Source organism: Halichoerus grypus, chromosome 9 (genome assembly GCF_964656455.1).
Source record: "Halichoerus grypus chromosome 9, mHalGry1.hap1.1, whole genome shotgun sequence".
NCBI classification, from domain to species: Eukaryota; Metazoa; Chordata; class Mammalia; order Carnivora; family Phocidae; genus Halichoerus; species Halichoerus grypus.
This window is the reverse complement of record NC_135720.1, coordinates 142,788,906-142,811,616: the sequence shown is the minus strand read 5'-3', so window position 1 is coordinate 142,811,616 and position 22,711 is coordinate 142,788,906. Positions and strand designations below refer to the sequence as shown.

The 22,711-nt window shown below is 44.9% G+C and overlaps 1 protein-coding gene across 8 annotated transcripts; it reads right to left on the bottom strand.

Annotated features, from left to right (window-relative positions):
- Positions 1-985: 985 nt before the first annotated feature.
- Positions 986-10,811, bottom strand: ZNF391 (zinc finger protein 391). Of its 8 annotated transcripts, none has more exons than XM_078055815.1 (6): positions 10,476-10,807; positions 9,930-10,309; positions 9,437-9,559; positions 9,263-9,342; positions 4,842-4,953; positions 986-3,658 (listed from the first exon to the last, which is right to left on the bottom strand). In XM_078055815.1, the coding sequence occupies exons 4-6, from the start codon at positions 9,297-9,299 to the stop codon at positions 2,965-2,967; spliced, it is 843 nt and encodes a 280-aa protein (XP_077911941.1). In that variant the 5' UTR covers positions 9,300-9,342; positions 9,437-9,559; positions 9,930-10,309; positions 10,476-10,807; the 3' UTR covers positions 986-2,964. The 8 variants fall into 8 exon arrangements, with proteins under 8 accessions (XP_077911941.1, XP_077911943.1, XP_077911938.1 ...); XM_078055817.1 differs by having other exon boundaries at positions 4,842-4,950; positions 10,476-10,803; XM_078055812.1 differs by lacking the exon at positions 9,437-9,559 and having other exon boundaries at positions 10,476-10,811.
- Positions 10,812-22,711: the final 11,900 nt, after the last annotated feature.

The window sequence follows — 22,711 nt, the reverse complement described above, 5'->3', positions numbered from 1 at the left end:
TGCCAAGGCGCAGTCAGGAGAGAGCACAGTGTGCCAGGGATACCCCTGACTCAGAACTTGAGTATAAAGAACTTGAAGACTGCCTAGGCATCTGTCATTGTCCCTCTCTGGGGCTGCTAAGGTGCAGGCGAGGAGCAGAGAGAGGCCCCTGGGTTTGGGTGTACATGGTGGTTGCAGGAGGGGGGTGGTGGAGGAGGGGCAGGGAAGGCCACATCAAAGCTCAGGCTGTTGGGCGGGGGTGGGGGTGGGGGGTTTAGCTGGGGGACAGAGCAGAGAGGTTGAAAATGGAGAATAAACCCAGTGCTTATCTCTGCTTCCTCTGGAAACTTCATTACAATGATGGCAAAGAATTAAAAAATGCATAAGAGAAGAGATGACCAAAGATGAGTGGTCAAAAAAAAAAAATCTTTCCTTGAAGAATGGACTTTTTTTTTTCTTTCCAAATACAAAGTAAGCAAATGACCGTCCCCCTTTGGTTGCCAGAATGCTGTTTGCACCTCTATCTGGATAACTACAGCATAACCATAACTTGTCCTGATCTTGATCTTTTAGGCTTTCTCCTTTCTCTAATGCTGATTTTTTTTTTTTAAGATTTTATTTATTTATTTATCTGGGAGAGAGAGAACAAGCAGGGGGAAGGGCAGAGGGGTTGGGAGAAGCAGACTCTCTGCCAAGCAGGGAGCCCAACTCGGGGGCTCGATCCCAGGACCCTGGGATCATGACCTGAGCCAAAGGCAGACACTTAACTGACTGAGCCACCCAGGCGCCCCTCTAATGCTGATTTCTGTGTTTTCATTTTCTATTTTATCATGTAAGCTATCTTGAGTCCTTTTCGACACGATACAGTTATAATAAAATAGATGGCTATTGCCTATTATTACCGTTAGCAGCAATGTCTTCTAACTTAAGTGACTGTAATCCTAGTTTTCCATTGCTGGTAATGGACTTACCCTGCGGGGGATGAAATGAAAGGCCACAGGCTGAATCGCAGCAGAATCATAACAATTAGCATTTATTGAGCACTTACTTTATGTCAGGCACTGTTTTCATCACTTTACATGAATAAACTCGCTTATTCCTTACAACAGTCTCATGAAACGGAAAGCCAAGAGGCCAGCATCCCAGGAGCTCTAAAGGAGAATTAGTCCCAAGAGTGAATTTACATAATTCAAGGTAGGACAAAAAGGACCAAAATATTTATGATCTTATCTCTCCATTCATAAGACTAAAGAGATTGCACTATTAAACCCTCCTAGTTTAGATTAAAACAAGTCCAGACCTGCATTATACCATGTATCAGATGGGGCTTCTGAGAATTTAAGATAATTTCTAACTTCAGAAGCTTATGGGAAAAAAGCACCTGAGAGAATCAGAAAACAGAATAGGAAAGTTTGCAATGCACGAAAATACATGCAAACCACGACTGCAAAGGACTTCAAAGGTGGGGGACCCAAAGTGTCAGAGGAGGCAGGACTCGAGCAAGGCCTTTTATAAAGCGTGGACAGGATTTCTGGAGACACAAGGAGGAAAGCAGAACATGTAAAAGGGTGCCAAAGAACCGTGTGAAAAGAAGCCAAGTGCGAGAAGAGGGTAGAGCAGACACAAAGGACAGGCTGCCTACATGCACTGGGCAGGAATGGAACATGGGTAAATAGATCTAACTGCGGACGGCCCTGGGGTTAAACAGTTTGATCTTTTTCCTGGGAACTGTGCACTCTTTGAACAAGGTGGTGGTTTAGTCAGGCAGCGAGATAAAGATAGGAAGACAAGGGCAGCAGTGTTGACTCTCGTAATTTGGGCGCAAACTCCAGCAGCACTAAGAACAGAGAAAGAAATCAACTCGTAAGCCACTTGAAATAAAATCTTGCAGACTGATTACCTGGGATAAAGTAGGCAGTAATTATAGGTCATTTAGTAACTATTCAGCACTATGGATGTTTCACAGGGGTCAAAAAGACCTTTGTCTTCAGGAAGCTTACAATCTAATTGAGTGACCGCAAGTATTATAACCCGATAAAATGAGAGCATTCTGGCCGAACTCTTGCCCAAATTTATAGAGCTGATCATTGTTAATCAGAGAGTGCTGGGAGGTAGGAAAAGTGTGAATCAGCACAGAATCAGGGATGCCAGAAGCAGCTCAAATTTTAAGGCATAAGAGTGGCCCAAAGTGCCAATTCTGCAAATGTCAAGTAGGAAAAAGACTAAGAAATAGGCACTGAATTGTCCTTGAGAGATCAGCTTTATAGGATTGGTGAGAGTTTGAACCAGAGGGTATAAGTTTCATGAAGAAGAAACAGAACAAAAATTTAAAAACTAGGGAAGCAATTTTTTAAAAAATAATAGAACTCAATGGAAGTGTTAGGACATTTTTGGTGAGGATAAGATAAAATAACACTAGGATTAGTTAGGCACATTAGAACTATGGTTTATACTTTGAGGAAAATATGCTATAGCAAAAAAGGTTTAAGAGAAAAATCTGTCCTTATAAAACGAGACTGGATTTGCCTCAACACTATTATCGCCAAACTGCTGGTGCGAAGCTTTTTGTCCTGTTCTGAAGCCAGCTCCTTTTCTGCTACTGGAACCAGCATTTCACTCACACAGGATTTCCTCTTTAAGTAAAGGGGCTGATGTGGTCGGGAAACAAGGTTCACTGACTGTTCAGGGACCCAAGCCCCGTGGAATAGATAAAGTGAGCAAATACAAGGTGTCAGGAGGGTCTAAACTCTAAGGTTGGAGTCCTCTGGAATAGGAGATGGAATACGTGAGGTTCTTACGTTATCCCCTTGTACTCACTCACTGGAGCATCTAGTTTATGCAACAGGAGGAAGGAAGGCTAACTTGAAACTGGCTTATAGCTAGCTAGTAGAGAAGAAAACTCCAAAGATGTATCTACTGTTCTTTGCAGGATAGGACGTGAAGGCTGTGTGCTCTTATGCTAACATTAATGAAAAAGCTCAAATACTACTCTTTAGTGTGAAGTCGCTGATGTCTGATGAGAGTTGAACTCTGGCTGAAGGCTTTCCCACAGTCATTACATTTGTAAGGCTTCTCTCCGGTGTGAGTTCTCTCGTGGATAATAAGGGATGAGCTCCGACTGAAGCCCTTCCCACATTCTCTGCACTCGTGGGGCTTCTCTCCAGTGTGGATTCTCTGGTGCTCAGTGAGGGATGAGCTGCGCGAGAACACTTTGCCACAGCCGCTGCATGCATAGGGGTTCTCTCCGGTGTGTGTCCTCTGATGCTCAACAAGAGACGAGATCCAACTGAAAGCTTTCCCACATTCACTGCATGCATAGGGGTTCTCTCCGGTGTGTATTCGTTGATGCTGAATTATGGTTGAACGGTCACCGAAGGCTTTCCCACACTCGTTACATTTGTAAGGTTTCTCTTGAGTATGAGTTCGCTGATGTTGGCTAAGGTTAGTGCTTCGGCTGAAGGCTTTCCCACACTCACCACATGCATACGGTTTCTCTCCAGTGTGGATCCTCTGATGCAGACTCAGGTGAGTGCCCCGGCTAAAAGCTTTTCCACATTCACTGCATTCGTACGGCTTCTCTCCAGTGTGAGTTCTCTGATGTTCAATAAGGTGTGTACTTCGGCTAAAAGTTTTCCCACATTCGTTGCATTCAAAAGGCTTTTCCCCACCATGAATTCTCCTGTGGACAATAAGGTCTGATTGGTAACTGAAGGCTTTCCCACATTCGTTGCATTTACAAGGTTTCTTTTGTGGGAAGAGTTTTTGGTGTTTAATGAAGTCCGAATTATCTTTGGAGTTTTTCCTAGATATGGGGGATCTAGCTCCCTTTGGAATGTTCTGCTGTATATTAACTTTTGAGCTTAGACTAAATTCACTAGCTTCAGGAACTCTCTCCCTAGTGAAAATTTCCTTGAGGGTCATCGACACTTTCCTGATGGCTGTTTTCTCAAAAGATGTCTTCTGTACAGGACATTTTGTCTGCCTTGATAACCGGCCCTCACCCTTACAGGCCTCTTCATTCTTAGGACCTTGGGCAGTACTCCCTCTGAGACTTTCCATTGCTGACCCTGAAAACTCTAGTTCTTCAGAAATAGCCTGATTGGTGTTGATGCTTTGGCTCAGTTCACATCTCCCTATCTGAAAGACATTTAAAGTGCAAATGTCACCTGCATCTAGTATGGAGAGCAAGGAAAATAAACCAGCAGGAAAAAAAAAAAAGACAACAAATTTGCAATTCACACACACTAGCAACTTTATATGGGAAGAAAACAAAAAGGGACAGCCGAAGGCAAGTGAACAGGAGCAGAAGAGATAACAGGCAGTTTTTATAATAGGCATGGGGAGCACAGAGACATCAAGAAATACGGGAAGGGTGACTGGGTACTACACTGAGCCAAAAAAATGGAAACGAGCAGATATACCAGCTGATGAGCAGAGAGTAGAGGATTAGAAAGTAAAATGAGCTGTTACTTATTATAGCTGATCAGCAGTGGTAAATGGGAGAAAGGAAAGGGATGGAAACAGTAGACTCTTAAGTGTAGAAAAGATACCCTCTAAAAAAAGCAAACAGTAAGGATGATTCTATCAAGCTTGGATGCAGTCACTTTCTTGGGATTGAGAGAGAACAGAATTTCAGAAACGCTGTCTACAACACTGCCACCCGACGTGCCCCCCGACCCTCCTTCCAGCTAGTGTTGGTGTTCTTCTAAACAAGTCTACTTTCAGAGTACACCGAGGACAGCTCACTTACTTGACAAATAGAAAGCAGCCTAACTTAAGTCACCCGGTGAATTCCAAGAACTTAGACTGGAACTCATGTCTCCTAAATATCGAATCGGTGGTCTTTTCATGGTCTCACTCACCCAGACAGGTATTTTCGCTCACTCCCCTCTTCAGTGCCCTGAAGATCCAGCATCCACAGCTGTCCTCCCTCCGACTGAAAGACCATGTCCAATTCACATGCTGGGACTCCTGCTGATGGGAAAGGATTTAACACAAGGCTTGGGTGCTGGAGACACAGGGCTATTCAGAGCTCAATATTAATGCTTTGATCTATAGAAAAGATGGTGTGAACTTTCAGAAGCTGTGGGAGGAGGGCCTGGCAAAAATGGCTTTCTGAAAGGGGGCAAAGTTGGGTTCCAGAAGGTTATACACATTCACATCAGAATCCCCCAGGGAACTTGTTAGTCAAGATACCTGGGCTTTGCTTCAGACCTAGGAGGTAGGACACGGGGCCCAGGCATGTGTATTTAATAACTTCATATAACTTGACAAGTAGAACTGTCCAAAAAGAAGCCTAGAAAGATACCCTAGATTGCCTGAAAAATGTGCTCCCCACTCCAACGTTCCTCACAGAGCAGGAGGGTCTAAAATACAAACTCAGCTTCCCCTAGACAGGTGGCTTCTCCCTTCTGCCAGCAGGGCCAACACTTCCCAAGGATCTCACGATTCCCAGGTAGCCAGCCAGCTTTCTCAGACACCTCCTATCACAGCTGGTGCCCCACGTTCGGACTGCCCGGCACCAAGCAGTCCACTTAACTCCCCACTGACAGCTGGTTTTTACACCTGCCTCCTGAGTAAGAGCAGCGGGCCCTCTCCTGGAACACCGACCTGTGCTGAGCGACCCACAGAGCATCCTCCTACAGCAGCCTTCCTGCTGGGGAAATGGGAGAATGTGGGAATCTGTGTCTTTCCTCTCCCATCTCTGCACTCTAACTCTCCCCACGAAAGCCTTTTCTTTAAGCCATGGTCTTGTGGATTCATCTGGAGCCTCTGTGCTTGACAGTCAGGTACAAACTATATACCATCTCCCCTAATGCTTCTGCTCACAGCACAGTTTGAGATCCGCTGGGTTAGGACATAATCTGGTTTCACAGGCTCCTTTCTCGTAGACCAGGGACCCTTCCAGATGTGCAGGTGAGCTGTGGAGGACATCCACCAAGAAGTCACATAGGGAGAACCTCTAAGGCAATGTGACGATGCTGTCTGTATCCAGCTTGGCCAAAAACATGCCTTCCAACTGGAAACAGGGAACACAGAAGCACTACCACTAGACCGATTAAGAGTCTGATTTATTTAGAGCCTCTCAGTACAATCCAGTTGCATACTTTACGGTGCCCTCATTCCTTAGTAGGAATCTGCCGCATCGCTAGGTTGGCTGGCCTGCATTCTTGCAGCACAGACCCTCCCACTACGCCATCCTGATTTTGTTGACCATTCACTGTTATTTCTCTCTTCTATGGCAGTAATTCTCAAGGCCTGCTGCCTCCTGGGGAGAGTTCTGGGAATTGGTGAGGGGTTTTTTTTTTTTGGACCGTCATGTTGACTGGATGGTGCTATTGGAATTTAGTGGGGGTCAGGGATAATGGGCATTCCTGCAAAACAAAAAAATGTTTCTGATCCTGTGTGACTTTCAAAAAAGTTGTTTAATAGCGGCACCCAGGTGGCTCAGTCAGTTAAAGCGTCCAACTCTTGATTTCAGCTCAGGTCGTGATCTCAGGTCCTGGGATCGAGCCCCACGTTGGGCTCCGTGCTGGGCGTGGAGCCTGCTTGAGATTCTCTCCCTCTCTCTCTCTTTCTGCCCCTCCCCCCACTCTAAAAAAAAAGTTAATAGTTACCTAAGGCTAGAACCTAACATTACTTTACATAGAGATACAAAATATTTTGTACAGCTTTGATACATATTGGAAAATTAAGGAAATATACTTCTCTTTCTTTCTGCTATTCTGTTTCTTTCTGTAGGCCTTGTTCACATTTCAGGAAAATCAAACCACTTAATGGTGTTAGATTCGGAAATACAACATTCACATATCGGGCTGCTGCAGGTGCAGGCATCCATTCACCCCGTCTAGACGTACACACTGGAACACATACTATCCTAATACAAATTACTTTCCTTTGTATCAGGTTAGGTAATACATTGATATTTTGGAAATTATATCTATAGGCAATCAATATTATCTGTCAATCTTACTACAGGATAGTAAATGGGACTTTTGTTCCTAGGGGAATGTTACTACATTATTACATATTATATCCCATCCTAGGGAAGAGATACTGTTGAGAAAATGTTTAGGTTTTTGGTGGTTTAAGTTTTCCCCCTAACCAGGAAGATCTGAAATTTGAAGATCTTTGTAAATTGTGTTTAAAAAAAAAAAAAAAAAGATTGTATTTATTTATTTGACAAAGAGAGAGTGCAAGCAGGGGGAGCATCAGAGGGAGAGGGAGAAGTAGGCTCCCCGCTGAGCAGGGACCCAGGCGCCCCTGTAAATTGTCTTTTTAGAACCATGAAAACATAGGCTACCTAAAAGTAAGCAGAATATCCTGAACAGAGAAAGAACTAGGACAGAATTCAAAGGAGATGGCCAGGTGGAGGTTGAGGGTTCTCCTTCATGCTCATTAGTATTGGTGGTTGGTAAGCTGAGCCAAGGTGCGATGGGTTTATCTATATAATTCAATTTGTATGTATACTGTGCGGTACAAGTGTCCCAAAATGTAGCTGTTTTGGCATTTCAAATAAGTTCATTACATGTATAACTGTATTATGCATTTCATGTTTGTAAATGTGACACATTATCGATACACAGAAACCCCACTGGGAAAGTTTCTACATTAAAACAAAGGAACCTAACTTGGGAGATTCTTTAGGTCTTTTGGGTCTGCCTTTTATAAGCATTTTATGAATATTGACTCATTATGCTTCACAACAGTGACAGGGGTACTGTTGTTATCCCCACAGTACAAATGAAGAACCGGAGGTACAGAAAGGTTAAGTAACTTGGCCCAAAGCCAAGTGTTAAATCCTGGACTCAAACTCACTGGGGACCAACACCTCACTGCACTTTCCACTCCTGTGGCCCCTAAATGGCCAAGAAACTAACCCCCATGATCCCAGGACACCAGCATGACCTTAACCACAGTGTGCCACGGAGGTTTAGAGAGTGCCTGCCTCTGAAGGGTGACCACCCTGAGAGGCTGCACTGAGTCCCACTCATGCTAAAGCCCTATCTATGTAACCTGAGCACTAGATTTTCCAGCCACCCCAGTGCAGGCGGCATCCTTGGCACGAATCAGTGAAACATCAGATAGAGGCCCTGTGATGTAAGCATTTACCAGGTAATCTGGATTTTTAAAAAGATTTATTTATTTATTTGACAGGGGAGAGGCAGAGGGAGATTATCAAGCAGACTCCACTCTGAGTGAGGAGCCCTATGTGGGGCTCGATCTCAAGACCCTGAGATCATGACCTGAGCCGAAATCAAGAGTCAGATGCTCAACTGACTGCACCCCCCAGGCACCCCAGTAATCTGGATTTTGATTATAGTTCTAATGATAGCTATATAAAAAACAGGGGAAAATAACCAATCTGGTTTTTATGTCTCCTCATCTGTCAAATGAAGATGTTGGACTTGATTGTTTGGTACAAAGCTCTTTGATTCCTGGAGTTTAATTTTAAGTGCCAAACACTAAAGCACATACCTGTCTGCCTAGACTAAGGGGATTAGACTAATATGAGCCTAGTCTTTTTGAAATCATGAGACACGTGAGAGCCTCAGGTCCACGTTTCGGATGAAACCATTCAAGAAACAGGCCAATAAGGTGTTCTTCAATCACCTAATGATGAAATAGAGCAAAGGAGTGTTGAGGAAGACATTAAGGGCAATCAGCAGGCAAGCGAAGAACAGTCCCATCCTGGGCAAAATTTGGCAGATTCACCTAAGGGAAGTTCTATGAAAAGAAATAAATGTATCCCCTGCTTGGAAGAAGGAAGACTCCTTAACTTACATGGGACATAGCTCTTCTAGTGAGATAGACAGTTGCCTTTCCCTCTTCCACCTTCCACCACCTCTTGGCTTTCTTTCTGGTCAAAGATAAAGCTGGCAAAGGTCCTATCCTAGGCAGCCAGAATCACTGGTCTAGTAATGTCACATCTGGCCAGTTGAATGCAACCTTAAGCATTGAGGTAAAACAAATGCCTAAAAGCAATCCTACCTCCTCCCAGATGCAGAGAAAAGGACAATAGACATTGATGTCTGACCTGAAGTCCCTAGTTCTTGAATGATAAAAGGTAAAGGGGATGGATCTGGGCCAAGTCTAAACCCTCCCTAAACTCTTTAGGTGATCTGAGGCATAAAATCCAGGCTCTTGGTCAATTTCCTCCCATGGGGTAGGAGTTCAAATGGAGTTTGACACAGTCTCTTAATTCCTCCTGAGGATCAAAACAGAAGGCAGCCGATGCCGCTCCAGCACCCTAGGGCTGTGCATCCCCGAGCAAGTCACTCACCTCTCTGAAAGTCTGGTCCCACGCTGTAAAATGGCATAACTAGAACTTGCTTGTCCTTTCTCACAAAGCTTCTGTTAATGCTACAAGTGAAAAGACAGCAAAGCATTTACAATAAAGGATTTCATATACAACATAAAGAGATACGATTGCTGTGCATATCTCAAACGAATTCACTTTAGGGGCGCCTGGGTGCCTCAGTCGTTGGGTGTCTGCCTTCAGCTCAGGTCGTGACCCCGGGAAGCCTGCTTCTCCCTCTCCCACTCCCCCTGCTTGTGTTCCGTCTCACGCTGTCTCTCTCTGTCAAATAAATAAATAAAATGTTAAAAAAAATTTTTTTTCATTTTAAAATTGTGAGGGTGTTCATTTAAGGGCAGATGCTCTCCGAGAACTCGTGAGGCTCCCGTTGGCAGCTGCTGCTACGGGGCGGAGACAGATGCGTTCTTCGTCCCGGCTTTGGAGGACGCACAGGAAGGCAGGGCTGGTCTGTGTGACAAAAGTCTCAGGAGGGAACCCTGAGATGTAGTTCAGAGAGGCCAGGAGGTCACTGTCTCCACAAGGTTACAGCCATCCCCGTGCTCAGGCTCCATCCGAGGATTCCTCCCCCACAGTGAGGCAAGTCCTCCTCTCTCCTCCTCCCTCCCACCTCACACTCAGTTATCTGGATCACCTTACTGCCACAGACATGCTGTACCCCACGTACAGCGGTCCTGAGGGCTGCGGCAGACCCCATCTGCTTCTCCGGGACGAGCTTCCCAGCGCTGTCCACCTCCTGCCACCCTAACCGGCTGAAGTTCTTCGGACCACGCCACTTCCTCTCCGACTGGGAATCCAGCACGAATTCTCCCGTGTTTCTACCCCCTTCCGTATTGAGCATTTATCTCGCTCAGAAGGAAGCAGGCCGGAAGGTTCTGGAAGAGCTCTTCTCCAGGTGCTTTGCTTTCTGGTCTGGGCCGGACGGCTTGCTGGAGGCTTTGCTGATGGACACAGGAATCAGCAGGAGGGCCCGGGCAGCCTCAGCTCAACCCCACCACAGAGACGTCCTGAGACCTACTGAAATACGCTCTTCAGGCAACCGTGCTGGCGGAAACTGGCTCGAGATAGCACAGAATTTGACTCACAGTATTTGCCAAACTCCCCACCAATAAGTAAGCACCTACTGTATGCAGGTACCAACGGTCCTCGACGGAACCGTAAAAGAAAGGCTACTACTCACAAGCTGCGTAACTTCCCGGAAGGTGCTTCATCTCGGCGTGCCTCAGTTTCCTCGTCGGCAACGTGGGGATGATAACGGTGCATGTCATGCGGTGGCTGCGGGGATAAAAGGGGTCATCCGCTGCAAACGCCTGGCGCGGCGACGGGCGCAGCCGCGTACAGAAGCCCCGCGGCGCCCGGCTGCAGGGCAGAGGGGGGCGGGTCGCGGGCACGCAGCCCCGGAGACCACCGCCCGCCCCAGCGCAGCCGCGGGACCGGCCTGAGCCCCCGCAGACGCAGCCCGCGTCCCCGCCGCCCCGCCCGTGGCTGCGGCGCGACACCGCCGGAGCGCCTCCCGGGGCCTGCAGGCCCGCCCGCCCAGGCCCGGCCCTGCGCGCTCCACTCACCGCCGCCTCGGCCGCGCGCCGGGCCACACCCGGTGCCGGGGCCGCGCTGCGACGGAACCCGAGTGCGCGGCGCTCGAGGAAGCCGGAAGGCTCCGGGGGGAGCCCGGCGGCGGCCCGCGGCGCGCGGTTCGCCGGCCCAGCGGCGCCCCCTCCGTCGCGCTCGGCGGAGCCCGGCGCAGCCCAGCCGCGGGAGCGCCGAGCGGGTGGGGCCGGGGGCCGCGCGCGGCGGCGCGGGTCTGCGCCTGCGCCCGAGAGCCGGGGCCCGCGGCGCGCTGCGCGGAGCCCCTCCCGCCGTGGGTGCGGGCGGGCGGGGGCGGAGCGCCGCGGTCGTCGGGCGTCAGCGCGGGACAGCCCGGGCCCGCGTCGTGGTGAGCGGCGTCCCTGGACGACTGCGTAAAGTACTGACCCCCGGGCTCGCGCTCCGCCCTGAGGAGGGTCGCGGGGACGCGGCGCTGCCGACGGGGCACCCCGGGCCAGGCTGCCCCCCGACCTCACTGCAGAGACGGGCTTGCCCAGCCTCGACGCGCACGCGCAGTCAGCCGCAGGCGCCTGGGCCGCCCAGCCGGTGAAGCGGCCGCCTTCGGCCCCGGTGTGGTCCCGGGGTGCTGGGATCGAGCGCCGCACCGGGCTCCCCGCTCGGCGAGGCCCGCTTCTCCCTCTGCCCCTCCCCCTGCTCTCTGTCTCTCAAATAAATAAAACTAAACACAAAACAAAATCATCCCATCAAGAGCTGTACAGATGCGTAAAATCAGGCTCTATTACATTTGGAAAAAAAGAAAAAACCAAGACGCTTTTCTACACAAAATTTTAATACAGGATAGTGTCCTTGCCCCCAAATCGGTCAGTTTGATCTGGGAGTTCGGAAGGGAGAGCCGCTATGGGATGAGGGACATCAGATGGTCTGGTTCATCGGAGATGCGATGAAAGTACAGCGGAGCGCAACGCTGAGAATGACGAGCTGGCCGAGGGGACGCGTGTGCAGAGCTGCGGACTGGGTGTGTGAGGCCGTGCGCCCGCCGCGGGGTCATCCAGGAGGGTCGGGAGCCGGATGACAAAGCTGGAAGGGGCCTGGAGACCAGCTAATGGGATCACTTTCATTATCTTTTTCATAGTAAAACATACAGACCACAACAGTTCCCGTTGTAACTATTTTAAAGTGCACGGGAAATTTTTTAGTGTATTCAGAATGCTGTGCAAACAGCACCACCCTCCGATTTCAGAACATTTCCTCACCCCAACAGAAACCTTGAGCACACTGAGCAGTTACTCCTCATTACTCCTCCCCAGCTCCTAGTAACTTCCGTTTTACTTCCTGTCTCTATGCACTTGCCCAGTCTAGACAACACATAAAAGTGGAATTGTACATTTACCTTATAGTGTCTGGGGTTTTTTCAATTAGCATAACCTTTTCAAGGCTAAACCACGTTATAGCGTGTATCAGGTTCACCCTGTCCCAGGTTCATCCATATTATAGCGTCATCCATTCATCTCTTGTTCAACACTTGGGGTGTTTGCACCTTTTGACTATTGTGAATAGTGCTGCTGTGAACATTGGTTACAAGCACCTGAGTCCCTAATTTCAGTTCCTGTTTTAATTCTTGTTGGGATTTTGACTGGGGTTGTATTAAATATATGCATCCATCTGGGAAGGGTTGATGTCTAAACAATATTCAGTTTATGAACATGGTAGATTTCTCAATTTATTTAAGTTTTCTGAGCAATCTATTTAGTTTTCAGTTTAAAGGTCATATATGTGTTTTGTTAAATTTAACCCTAAATACTTTATGGCTTTTATATCATTAGAAATGGAATTATTTGGGGGCACCTGGGTGGCTCAGTCAGTTAAGCATCAGCCTTCAGCTCAGGTCATGATCCTGGAGTCCTGGGAGCGAGCCCCATGTGGGGCTCCCTCCTCAGCGGGGAGTCTGCTTCTCCCTTCCCCTCTCCCCCTGCTCATGCTCTCTCTCTCTCCAATAAATAAATAAAATCTAAAAAAAAAAAGAAATGGAATTATTTGCATTTTATTTTCTGGTTGTTTCCTACTAGCATATAGAAATGTGATTGATTTTTTTAAGGATTTTATTTATTATTTTAGAAAGAGAGAGCTCAAGTGGGGGAGGGGCAGAGGAAGGGAGAGAGAATCTCAAGCAGACTCTGCACTGAGCATGGAGCCTGATGCAAGGCTCCATCTCACGACCCTGAGGTCATGACCTCAGCCAAACTCAAGAGTTGGACACTTAACTGACTGAGCCACCTGGGTGCCCAGCAATTGATTTTTTTCTACTGATCTTATACTGTCACCTTGTTATGTTTACTTATTTGTTTCAATGATTGTTGTGTAGGTTCCTTGGGATATTTCCATGTAAATAATAATGCTGACTGTGAATAGAGTTTTACTTCTTCTTTTCCAATCTTTAGGCCTTCTATTTCTTTTACTACTTTTATTAAATCTTGTGCTATTTATTTTCTATTTATTCCTTATATGTATTCATTAATTTTATTTCACCGGCTAGGACCTCCAGTACAATGCTGAATGGACATGATGACAGCAGATGTCTTTGTCCTGTTTCCAATCTTATGAGCAGAACTTTAATATTCACCATTAAATATATTTGTTGTGTCAGATTGTGGAATTTTGCTTCTATTCCTAGTTTGCTAAGAGTTTTTTATTTAAATAAATGGGTATTGAATTTTGTCACCTTTTTTGCATCTATTTAAAAGATAATGTAAGTTTTGTCCTTTATTTTGTTAATATGATGAATTACATTGATTATTCAAATGTTTCACATACCTTACATTACAGACATAAACCCCACTTGATCCTGACATATTATTTTGTTTATATTGAGGGATTCTTGATCTCAGGGTTGTGAGATCAAGCCCCATGTCGGGCTCTGCACTCAGCGTGGAGTCGGCTTGAGATTCTCTCGCCCTCTGCCCCTCCCCCACTCTTTCTCTCTAAAATAAAAATAAGTAAATCTTTTTAAAAAATAAAGTTTTAAATATTGATGGATTCTATCTATCTGATAATATACTTTTAGGGATTCATCTATGTTCATGAAAGATATTGATCTATAATTTTATCATAATATCTTTGTCAGGATTTGGTGACAGGATTATGCTGGTCCCATAAAACAACCTAGGAACAGTTTCCTTCCTTTATATTTTCTGAAAGATTTGGGGGAAGTATAGTATTATTTCTTCCTTGTGTCTTTTGATGGAATTTACCATATAGGCCTGGAGGTTTTTGTTGGTGTTTTTTTTTTTTTTTTTAGAATTCCATTTAATAATGCATTAAATTTGGGGTGCCTGGGTGGCTCAGTCAGCTAAGCATCTGCCTTCGGCTCAGGTCATGGTCCCAGGGTCCTGGGATCGAGCCCCACATCAGGCTCCCTGCTCGGCTGGGAGCCTGCTTTTCCCTCTCCCTCTGCTCTTCCCGCTTGTGATCTCTCTCTCTCTCTCTGTGTCAAATAAATAAATAAAATCTTTAAAAAAAAATAATGCATTAAATTTCTTTAATAAGCACAGGGCTATTTATTCATATTTTCTATTTCTCCTTGTGCTAGTTTTGTTGTGTTTTTCATAGAATTTGTCCATTTCATCTAAGTTGGGTTTAGTGGCAGGAATTTGTCCATATTATACCCTTATTATTTTTTTGTTGTCTATAGAATCTGTAATGATATCTTCTGTTCATTCCTCTTATTGGTAAGTTGTGTACTTTCTCTTTTTTTCTTGATCAGTTTTTCTAGGAAGTACCAATTTTACCAGTATTTTCAAAGAACTTTTTTCTGTTGATTTTCTCAAACCTTGTTTTCTATTTCATTGCCTTCTAGTCTTAACAGCCATTTACTTATGTGGGGTTTAATATGTTCATTTTCTAGCTTCTCAAGGTAGACAGATAATTGACTTTAAACCTTCTTTTCTAATATAAGCATTTAAAGATACAAACTTCCCTCTAACAGAGCCCTTCAGCTAGATCTCACACATTTTGCTATGTTGCACTTTTACGATCATTTAATTTGAAATATTTTCTGATTTCCCTAGTGATTTTTCCTTTGACCCACGAATTACTTATAAATGTGTGTGTTCTTAATTTTTAAATGTCTCAGGCTTTTCTGAATATTATACCGTTATTGATTACCAATTTAGTTCTGCTGGTCAGAATATATTCTGTGTAAGATTTCAATTCTTTGACATTTATTGCAACTTAGACGTATGGTGAAAGAGCCTGCTTTGAAAGGTAAACTCAGGGGCATCTGGGTGTCACACTCAGTTAAGTGTCCGACTTTTGGTTTCAGCTCAGGACGTGATCTCAAGGTCCTGGGTTTGAATCCTGTGTTGGACTCCATGCAGCATGGAGTCTGCTTGAGATTCTCTCTCCCTCTCACCCTCTTCCTCTATTCCTCCTGATCATGCTCTCCTCTAAAATAACTAAATAAATCTTAAAAAAAAAAAAAAGGTAAAGTCAGCTAAGTAACTGGCTGATACATAATCAACCATCAGACAGACAAAGCCGTCAGAAGAATATGAATTAAAGGAAAGGCAAGGAAGACATACAAATGGCCAACAGACACGTGAAAAAATGCTCAACATCACTCGGCATCAGGGAAATACAAATCAAAACCACAATGAGATACCACCTCACACCAGTTAGAATGGCTAAATTTAACAAGACAGGAAGTGACAGATGTTGGTGAGGATGTGGAAAAAGGGAAATCCTTTTATGCTGTTGGTGGGAAAGCAAGCTGGTGCAGCCACTCTGGAACACAGTATGGAGGTTCCTCAAAAAGTTAAAAATAGAGCTACCATAGGACCCAGCAATTGCACTACTGGGTATTTACCCCAAAGATACAAATGTAGTGATCCGAAGGGGCATCTACACCCTAATGTTTATAGCAGCAATGTCCATAATAGCCAAACTATGGAAAGAGCCCAGATGTCCATCAACAGATGAATGGAAAAAGAAGATGTGGTATATACATACAATGGAATATTATGCAGCCATCAAAAATGATATCTTGCCGTTTGCAATGACGTGGATTGAACTAGAGGGTATTATGTTAAGTAAAATAAGTCAGTCAGAGAAAGACAATTATCATATTATCTCACTGATATGTGGAATTTAAGAAACAAGGCAGAGGATCATAGGGAAGAGAGGAAAAAATAAAGCAAGGCAAAATCAGAGAAGGAGACAAATCTAAGAGACTCTTAATCATAGGAAACAAACTGACAGTTGCTGGAGGGGCGGGGGGTGGGGGGATGGGGTAACTGGGTGATGGGCATTAAGGAGGGCACGTGATGTGATGAGCACTGGGTGTTATATAAGACTGATGAGTCACTGACCTCTACCTCTGAAACTAATGACACAATATATGTTAATTAATTAAATTTAAATTAAAAATAAATGTAAGAAAGTAAAGGAAAGGCAATCATCCACTCATTTATGTATTTAGTAAGTGTCTCCTGTTTACCAGGTCCTATTCAATGTACACAGCTGAGCAGAAATGTATGTTCTCATGGACTTTGCAACAGATGGGAAAAGACAAGAGTCAGCAAAATAAATAGACAATATATTAAGGACTGGTTCTGTCACCAGACTGGTGGGATTCTCAGTCCTTCTTGGAAGCTACTGTTTGGGGTTTTTTTTTCCTCCCAAACAGAACCCTTGAGGTCACCCCTCTGACCCCAAGATGTTTTGCACTGTCCAGTTCTCACCTCCTGGATATATTGGAAGATACTTTCTCATGGTTCCCCCAAACACCTCTCTTTGTCCTTGGGCTCTGAACTGCGAATATGATCCTCACTCCACCTCATGACTTCCAACAGCCGTACCCCAAGAAGGACTGAGAAGCCCAGCGTTGTGGTGGCCAAGCTGGCTTCTGTCTATATCCACCGAGAGAAGCTCGGGTTCCTGCAGGGCTGGAGTGAAGGACGTGAGTGAGGGGCACCAGGTAGGATGACAGACATGTACTCCCTAAAGTCGTCCACTTCTGCTCCTATATTTTTTATTCTTTCGTAAAAGCCTATCTTTAAAATGCCAGCGTCCCCTTAAATAATCCGAAGGAAAGAGGAGTGTCACGGCGGCTCGGTGCTCGGTGCTCGGTGCATCCCGGGGTGTCTTGGACACGGAGGGGACCTGGGGCTGGCACGGCGGGAGAAAGGACGTGCCGAGGGCTGGGCGGTGACGTCTGTTTGCCGGGCTCCACTCCTCCTGCCCTCCCGTCCAGCGCACTGCTCCCACCGTGGCTCCCAGGCACTCCCCGTCCATCACATTACCTGCCGCTCGCAAGCCTCCAGCCGCTCCCCACCTCACTCAGGAGTGAGAGCCACAGTCCTGACATTCACTTAAAAGGCCTCTTCTTTCTTTCTTTTTTTTTTAAAGATTTTATTTATTCATTTGAGACACAGAGATACAGAGAGAGAGAGCATGAGCAGGGAGAGAGGCAGAGGGAGAAGGAGAAGCAGGCTCCCTGCTGAGCCAGGAGCCCGACGTGGGACTCGATCCCAGGACCCTGGAATCATGACCTGAGCCGAAGGCAGATGCTTAACCATCTGAGCCACCCAGGCGCCCCCTCTTATTTCTTTTTTTAAAGATTTTATTTATTTGAGAGAAAGAGAACGCGTTGGGGGGAGGGGCAGAGGAAGAAGCAGACTCCCTGCTGAGCAGGGAGCCCGATGTGGCTCAGAACACATGAGCGAGCCCCCGGGCAGGTAGCCGGGGTGGGAAAGCCTCCGGCCAGAGTGCACAGCTTAGCCACATCAGATAACCTGCACCAGGGAGAAACCCTGCGAAAGTGGTGAACGTGGCAAAATCCTTACCCAGAGCACAAGTCTCACCACAAATCCGAAGACGGCACACTGCAACAAGACCCTACAGATGTAGTCAGTCTGAGAAAGCCTTCAGCCAGCGTACAATCCTTTTTTAAATAAAGATTTATTTATTTATTTGAGAGGGCCAGAGAAGGGAGAGATAGAGGGAGAGAGACTCTCCAGCAGATCAAGCCTGACGCGGCCTGATCCCAGGACCCTGACACCATGACCTGAGCCGAAACCAAGAGTCAGGCACTCGAGTAACAACTTACATCCCCCAGAATAGAATCCTTTTAAGCATCGAATAACTCACGTGACCCAGAAATTCTGTGAATGTGAAGAATGTATTGACTTCAGGTAAACATCAGTCATCACCTGAGATCAAAGACTTCACTGGCAATACAAGGAAAGTTTAAGACTTGACATTTCATGAAAGGCCAGCCAGTTAATGTTGTGAGCAAGACACTAACAAATAAATTCTGTGAGATACTGGAGGACAGGTATTGTGTAGTTCTGATATTTCAGCTTTTCATCAGTATTTCTTATAGAGATTCCATGTAAATGCTTCTATCATTCATTAACAAATTTTCAGTCAGACTTTTCATGCCCTCATCTTCAGAAGCTTTCTGAAACCTTAAAAAATAGGAATTCCCCTATAAAACAAATAAGTCACGGAGATGAAAACTCCAACACAGGGAATCTAGTAAAAAATATCATAATAACGTTGTATGGTGACAGCTGGTAACCTCTCTTATGGTAGTGAGCATTGTGCGATGTATAGAATTATTGAATTACTATGTTGTGTCCCTGAAACTAATATAACATTGACTGTCATGCATACTTTAATAATGAAAAATTAAAAAAAGCAGTGCCCCAAATGGAAATGGAACCACCCACATAAAAATTGAGAAAATGTTTTAATTGGAAGATCATCCCAAATTCTACATCCACAAGTTCTATCCAGAGAAGCCAGGAATCCAAGTATCTATCACAGCTGTGACAGAGACAATTCCAGAGGACCCATGGAAGCAAAGGGACACCTTTTAGATAACTGAGCCCTTTAACAGAGCTGTTCATTCCATCACTATGCTTCTCTTCACTTCCTCATCCCCAACACCACAAGATTTTATCTAAGGGGGAAAGACACATGGGAAGAGAGTGATTTTCAAGATGTATTTCACAAGAATAAATTTCTACAGGATTATAGACATGTACTTTTTGAAGCCTATCTTCTCTCTGAACATACCAGTGAAGAAGTAGAGGATCAGGAAAGACAGATACTATATCTCTGAGCCTATTTCTTATTACTTGGCACTTGGTTTAAAAAGCACTATGCTGGGTGCCTGGGTGGCTCAGATGGTTGGGCATCTGTCTTCGACTCGGGTGGTGATCTCGGGATCCTGGGATCGAGCCCTGCATCAGGCTCCCTGCTCAGCGGGAAGTCTGCTTCTCCCTCTCCCTCTGCCGTTGCCCCCCCCCCAGCTCATGCATGTGTGCGCTCTCTCTCTAATAAAGAAAATCCTTTTAAAAGAGCACTATGTTATTATGCTTCATGAGTGAACCTAATTACCCATATTAAATGAGGTCACATCACTTTAGTAGATTGGGCCTTAGGTCAGAAGGTAAGATGATAGTAAATCCGAGTTCCCTTGAGATACCCACAGCATAGAAGGAGGAAACCAGAAATGACCTAAACAGGATGAAACTGTGAAACTTGATTACTCTCCCCGCAAAATGCACTTCTATTTAGTTTTAGTTGGCTGTTAATCAGTGTAAGTTCACATAAAATTTAAAATATTCTCTAGATTGTATGGCCACAGTTATAATACAACCAAACATCGAGATCAGAAATTGTGGCAGGGTACAGAAATTATTTGTCAAAATCTTTAGGCCAGTATTCAATAATATTAAATGGAAAATACAGGTTTACACTTCCATTGACTTCTATTTAATCCACCCATTGATGGGTTAATGACATGATGGTAATTTTGGTACGACTCTAAGGGCTGGCTGGTGTTTGGGGCAGTCTGAGTATGTAAAAGTCGATAAGACTATTTTTCATTTGCAAAATCAGTTAAAATTAGTTAACAAATTCCAAGAGACATAACTTCAAACAAAGTAGTATATAAATTTTTATTATAAAACCAATAATTCAAATATGTTTTTAATTAAAAAAAACTCTGATTTCATCTATTTAATGGGAAATCACTAAAATGTTGCATACAGGGATACTGCCTACGAGGGAACTTTCTGGGGGACAGACAGGTTCTGTATCATGACCAGTGTGGTGGTTCCTCAAGTGTATACATTTGTCAAGCCATTCACCTGCATACTTAAAAATACTTTCAAAAATATTTGAAAAAAATGTTATGCAAGCAGACCATTAATTTCTATTATTTCTCTTTAAGGACACATATTTTTTCCTTACAATATGTATACATTCCTGAGAAGTTTGTAAAACTAGCTCTTTATTTAGATTTGTGAATCTACAGGATCCAGGTTCAAGCTCAGATGCATTTATTTCTTTCCACACACACTCATGCATATATATATATATATATATATATATATATTTCCGTGTCTTGCTACATCACTGAAGGTCATGAACTTTAATCTTTCCCAGCTTATTTTGACAATGATTTTCTACTTTTTAATTTTTCCAGATAGAATTGCTTTTTTTTTTTTTTTTTTCCAATTTTACTTTATTGGAATCTTTGTGGCAGTTTTTCATTTAGGAGCATTAACGTTCTATGTATTGAATTCTGAGTTCTGTTTGACTCTCTCTTAACTGTTCCCAATTTCTTTGAGAGGCTCCTTGTGTCATTTGCCAGGCTGGGTTCTTAGCAGCATCACATTCATAACTCGTTTCATCTTCGTAACAACCTATGGAAGGAACCACCAAGGAACAATCTCTGAGATGCACCAAGGGAGAATGCCACACACTGTGAGGGGTTTCAAATTCCGCCCATTCTTAGCCAAAGGACTGTGAGAGGCTTGCTTAGATATAAGGATATAAGACTCAGGAAATGTAGAGAGACAATCAGACAAATCCATTGATGTTGTCTCTCAGGCTTGTCTATTTAGGAAGGAACAAGAGCCTATGACATTTTCGGAGATGCATCCACATAAGCACTTAATTCAGCGCCAGCCACTCCACTTTTCTGCTCAGCACTGACTTCTTCCAACTACCAATGTGCTTCTCTGAGCTAGGCCCCTTCACTCACATTCATCACTGTCAGAATGAACAACTTACATCAAGGCCATACCTTATCAAGGGATGCAATCTGACAGTTTCCATCTGAAATACGACAGTATTTGGATCTTGGAGATATTGTCATTGGTAAATATATTGAGGTCTATACAAGGTCAGGTAGATGAGCTAGAGTATACATCTGTCTCTCACTCACACACACATACATACACACAAACACACACACACAAATACCCCAGTAGTTGGGTAGGAAAATAATTGGACTAAGATTAACCATGGACTCTAATCTTAGTTTTGCCATATGCTAGTTCTGAAACTTGAAGCATGTCCTATCTTGGGCAAGTAGTAGGGCCCATAACACAACAATTAAGGATGTGAGCTCCTCTAGCCAAATCATGGGTAACCTTATTTAACCGCTCTGAGACCGTTTCCTCATCTGTAAAATGAGGTTAATAATAATGACTTCATTTATTCAAAAACTATTTGATTATCTACAACATGCCAGTCTCTGTTGGAGCTTATGTTTTGAGGTAAAATGTGCTAAGACACATCTGATGAGGACTACCAGGAATAAATGTATAGTCCAACAAAATTAGGTTTATTCATCCACCGCAACAAGGTAGACCATCACCAGCAGTAACCTGGAGCATCTCACGAAGAATGAAACAGGGTTATTGCAGGATTTTGAGAAAAAGTAAAATTTTAGGTAAAATTTTATGAAAGTGTTTTGATAGACTCAATGCAAGGCTGGTTTGGATTAATTTTGTTTTTTTTAAGAGAGAGAATCTTAAGCAGGCTCCCCACCCCGTGTGGAGCTGACCTGAGTTCCACATGGGCCACAGGGCTCCACATGGGGCTTGATATCGTGACCCTGAGAACATGACCTGAGCAGAAATCAGGAGTCAGATGCTTAACCGAGGGAGCCACTCAGGCACCCCGGCTGGTCTGGATTAAAAAGTAGGTTCAGGGTCCTGCTTTGTTTTTGAAATCTCAAAGTTACCATAAATGTGACACGTTGTGTGTGAAAATGCTGTATCTGGAGCTCTACAGCTAGCTTGGAAGAGATTGTTTTTGTTGAAGGTGGCTCCGATCCTCCAGGCAAGAGTGGAGCATTTACTTATCCTGACAGTGATGTCAAATAGTTTCTGACAGTCTCTGATTTTAGCAAAGAAGATTTCTCGGTCATTTTTTAAGTGGGAGCAGCAAGGCAAAGATATCATTGATAAGAAAGCAGTAATTATTCAAAGAGGATCATGGTGAAATTTACAGCTCCAGTATGATTTTGGGAGAAATATTTGCTGTTAACTTTGCAGCAGGCTCTCTCAGTGTCCTCTGAGTCTGGTCTATGGCAGAGCCGAGTTTTGCTTTTTCAAACGAGATAATACAAGTAAGGTGCTTAGAAGAGTGCCTAGCACACAGTTTGTGTTTAACAGTCACTGTCTATCGCCATCCTGAAATGAAGGAGTCTGATTTTCCTGTGGCTCTCTGATTTTTCATGACGGTTTAAGAAATGAAGGTAGGAACCCGCCTCTCTCCTTTGCGGAGGCACTTCGGTGCGTGCAAATTACTCAGGTATACCCCAGTTACTGGGGCGGCGTCCTGGAGACCGAGACCCGCCCAGCCCGGAAGACCCGCCCACTTAGAGTCACGTGGATGGGCTCTAGCCCCGCCCCGCCCCGAGTCCGCGCAGCCGCAGACGCATCTGGGAAATGTCCCCGGGGAAGGAGCGGGTCCCGCGGGGCCGAGAGCAGCCGAACCGTACTTCCTCCGGGATCGGTGTCGGGACCGGGTAGTCGGTGTCCTTGCTCGGGGCTGGTGGGCCAGGCCTGG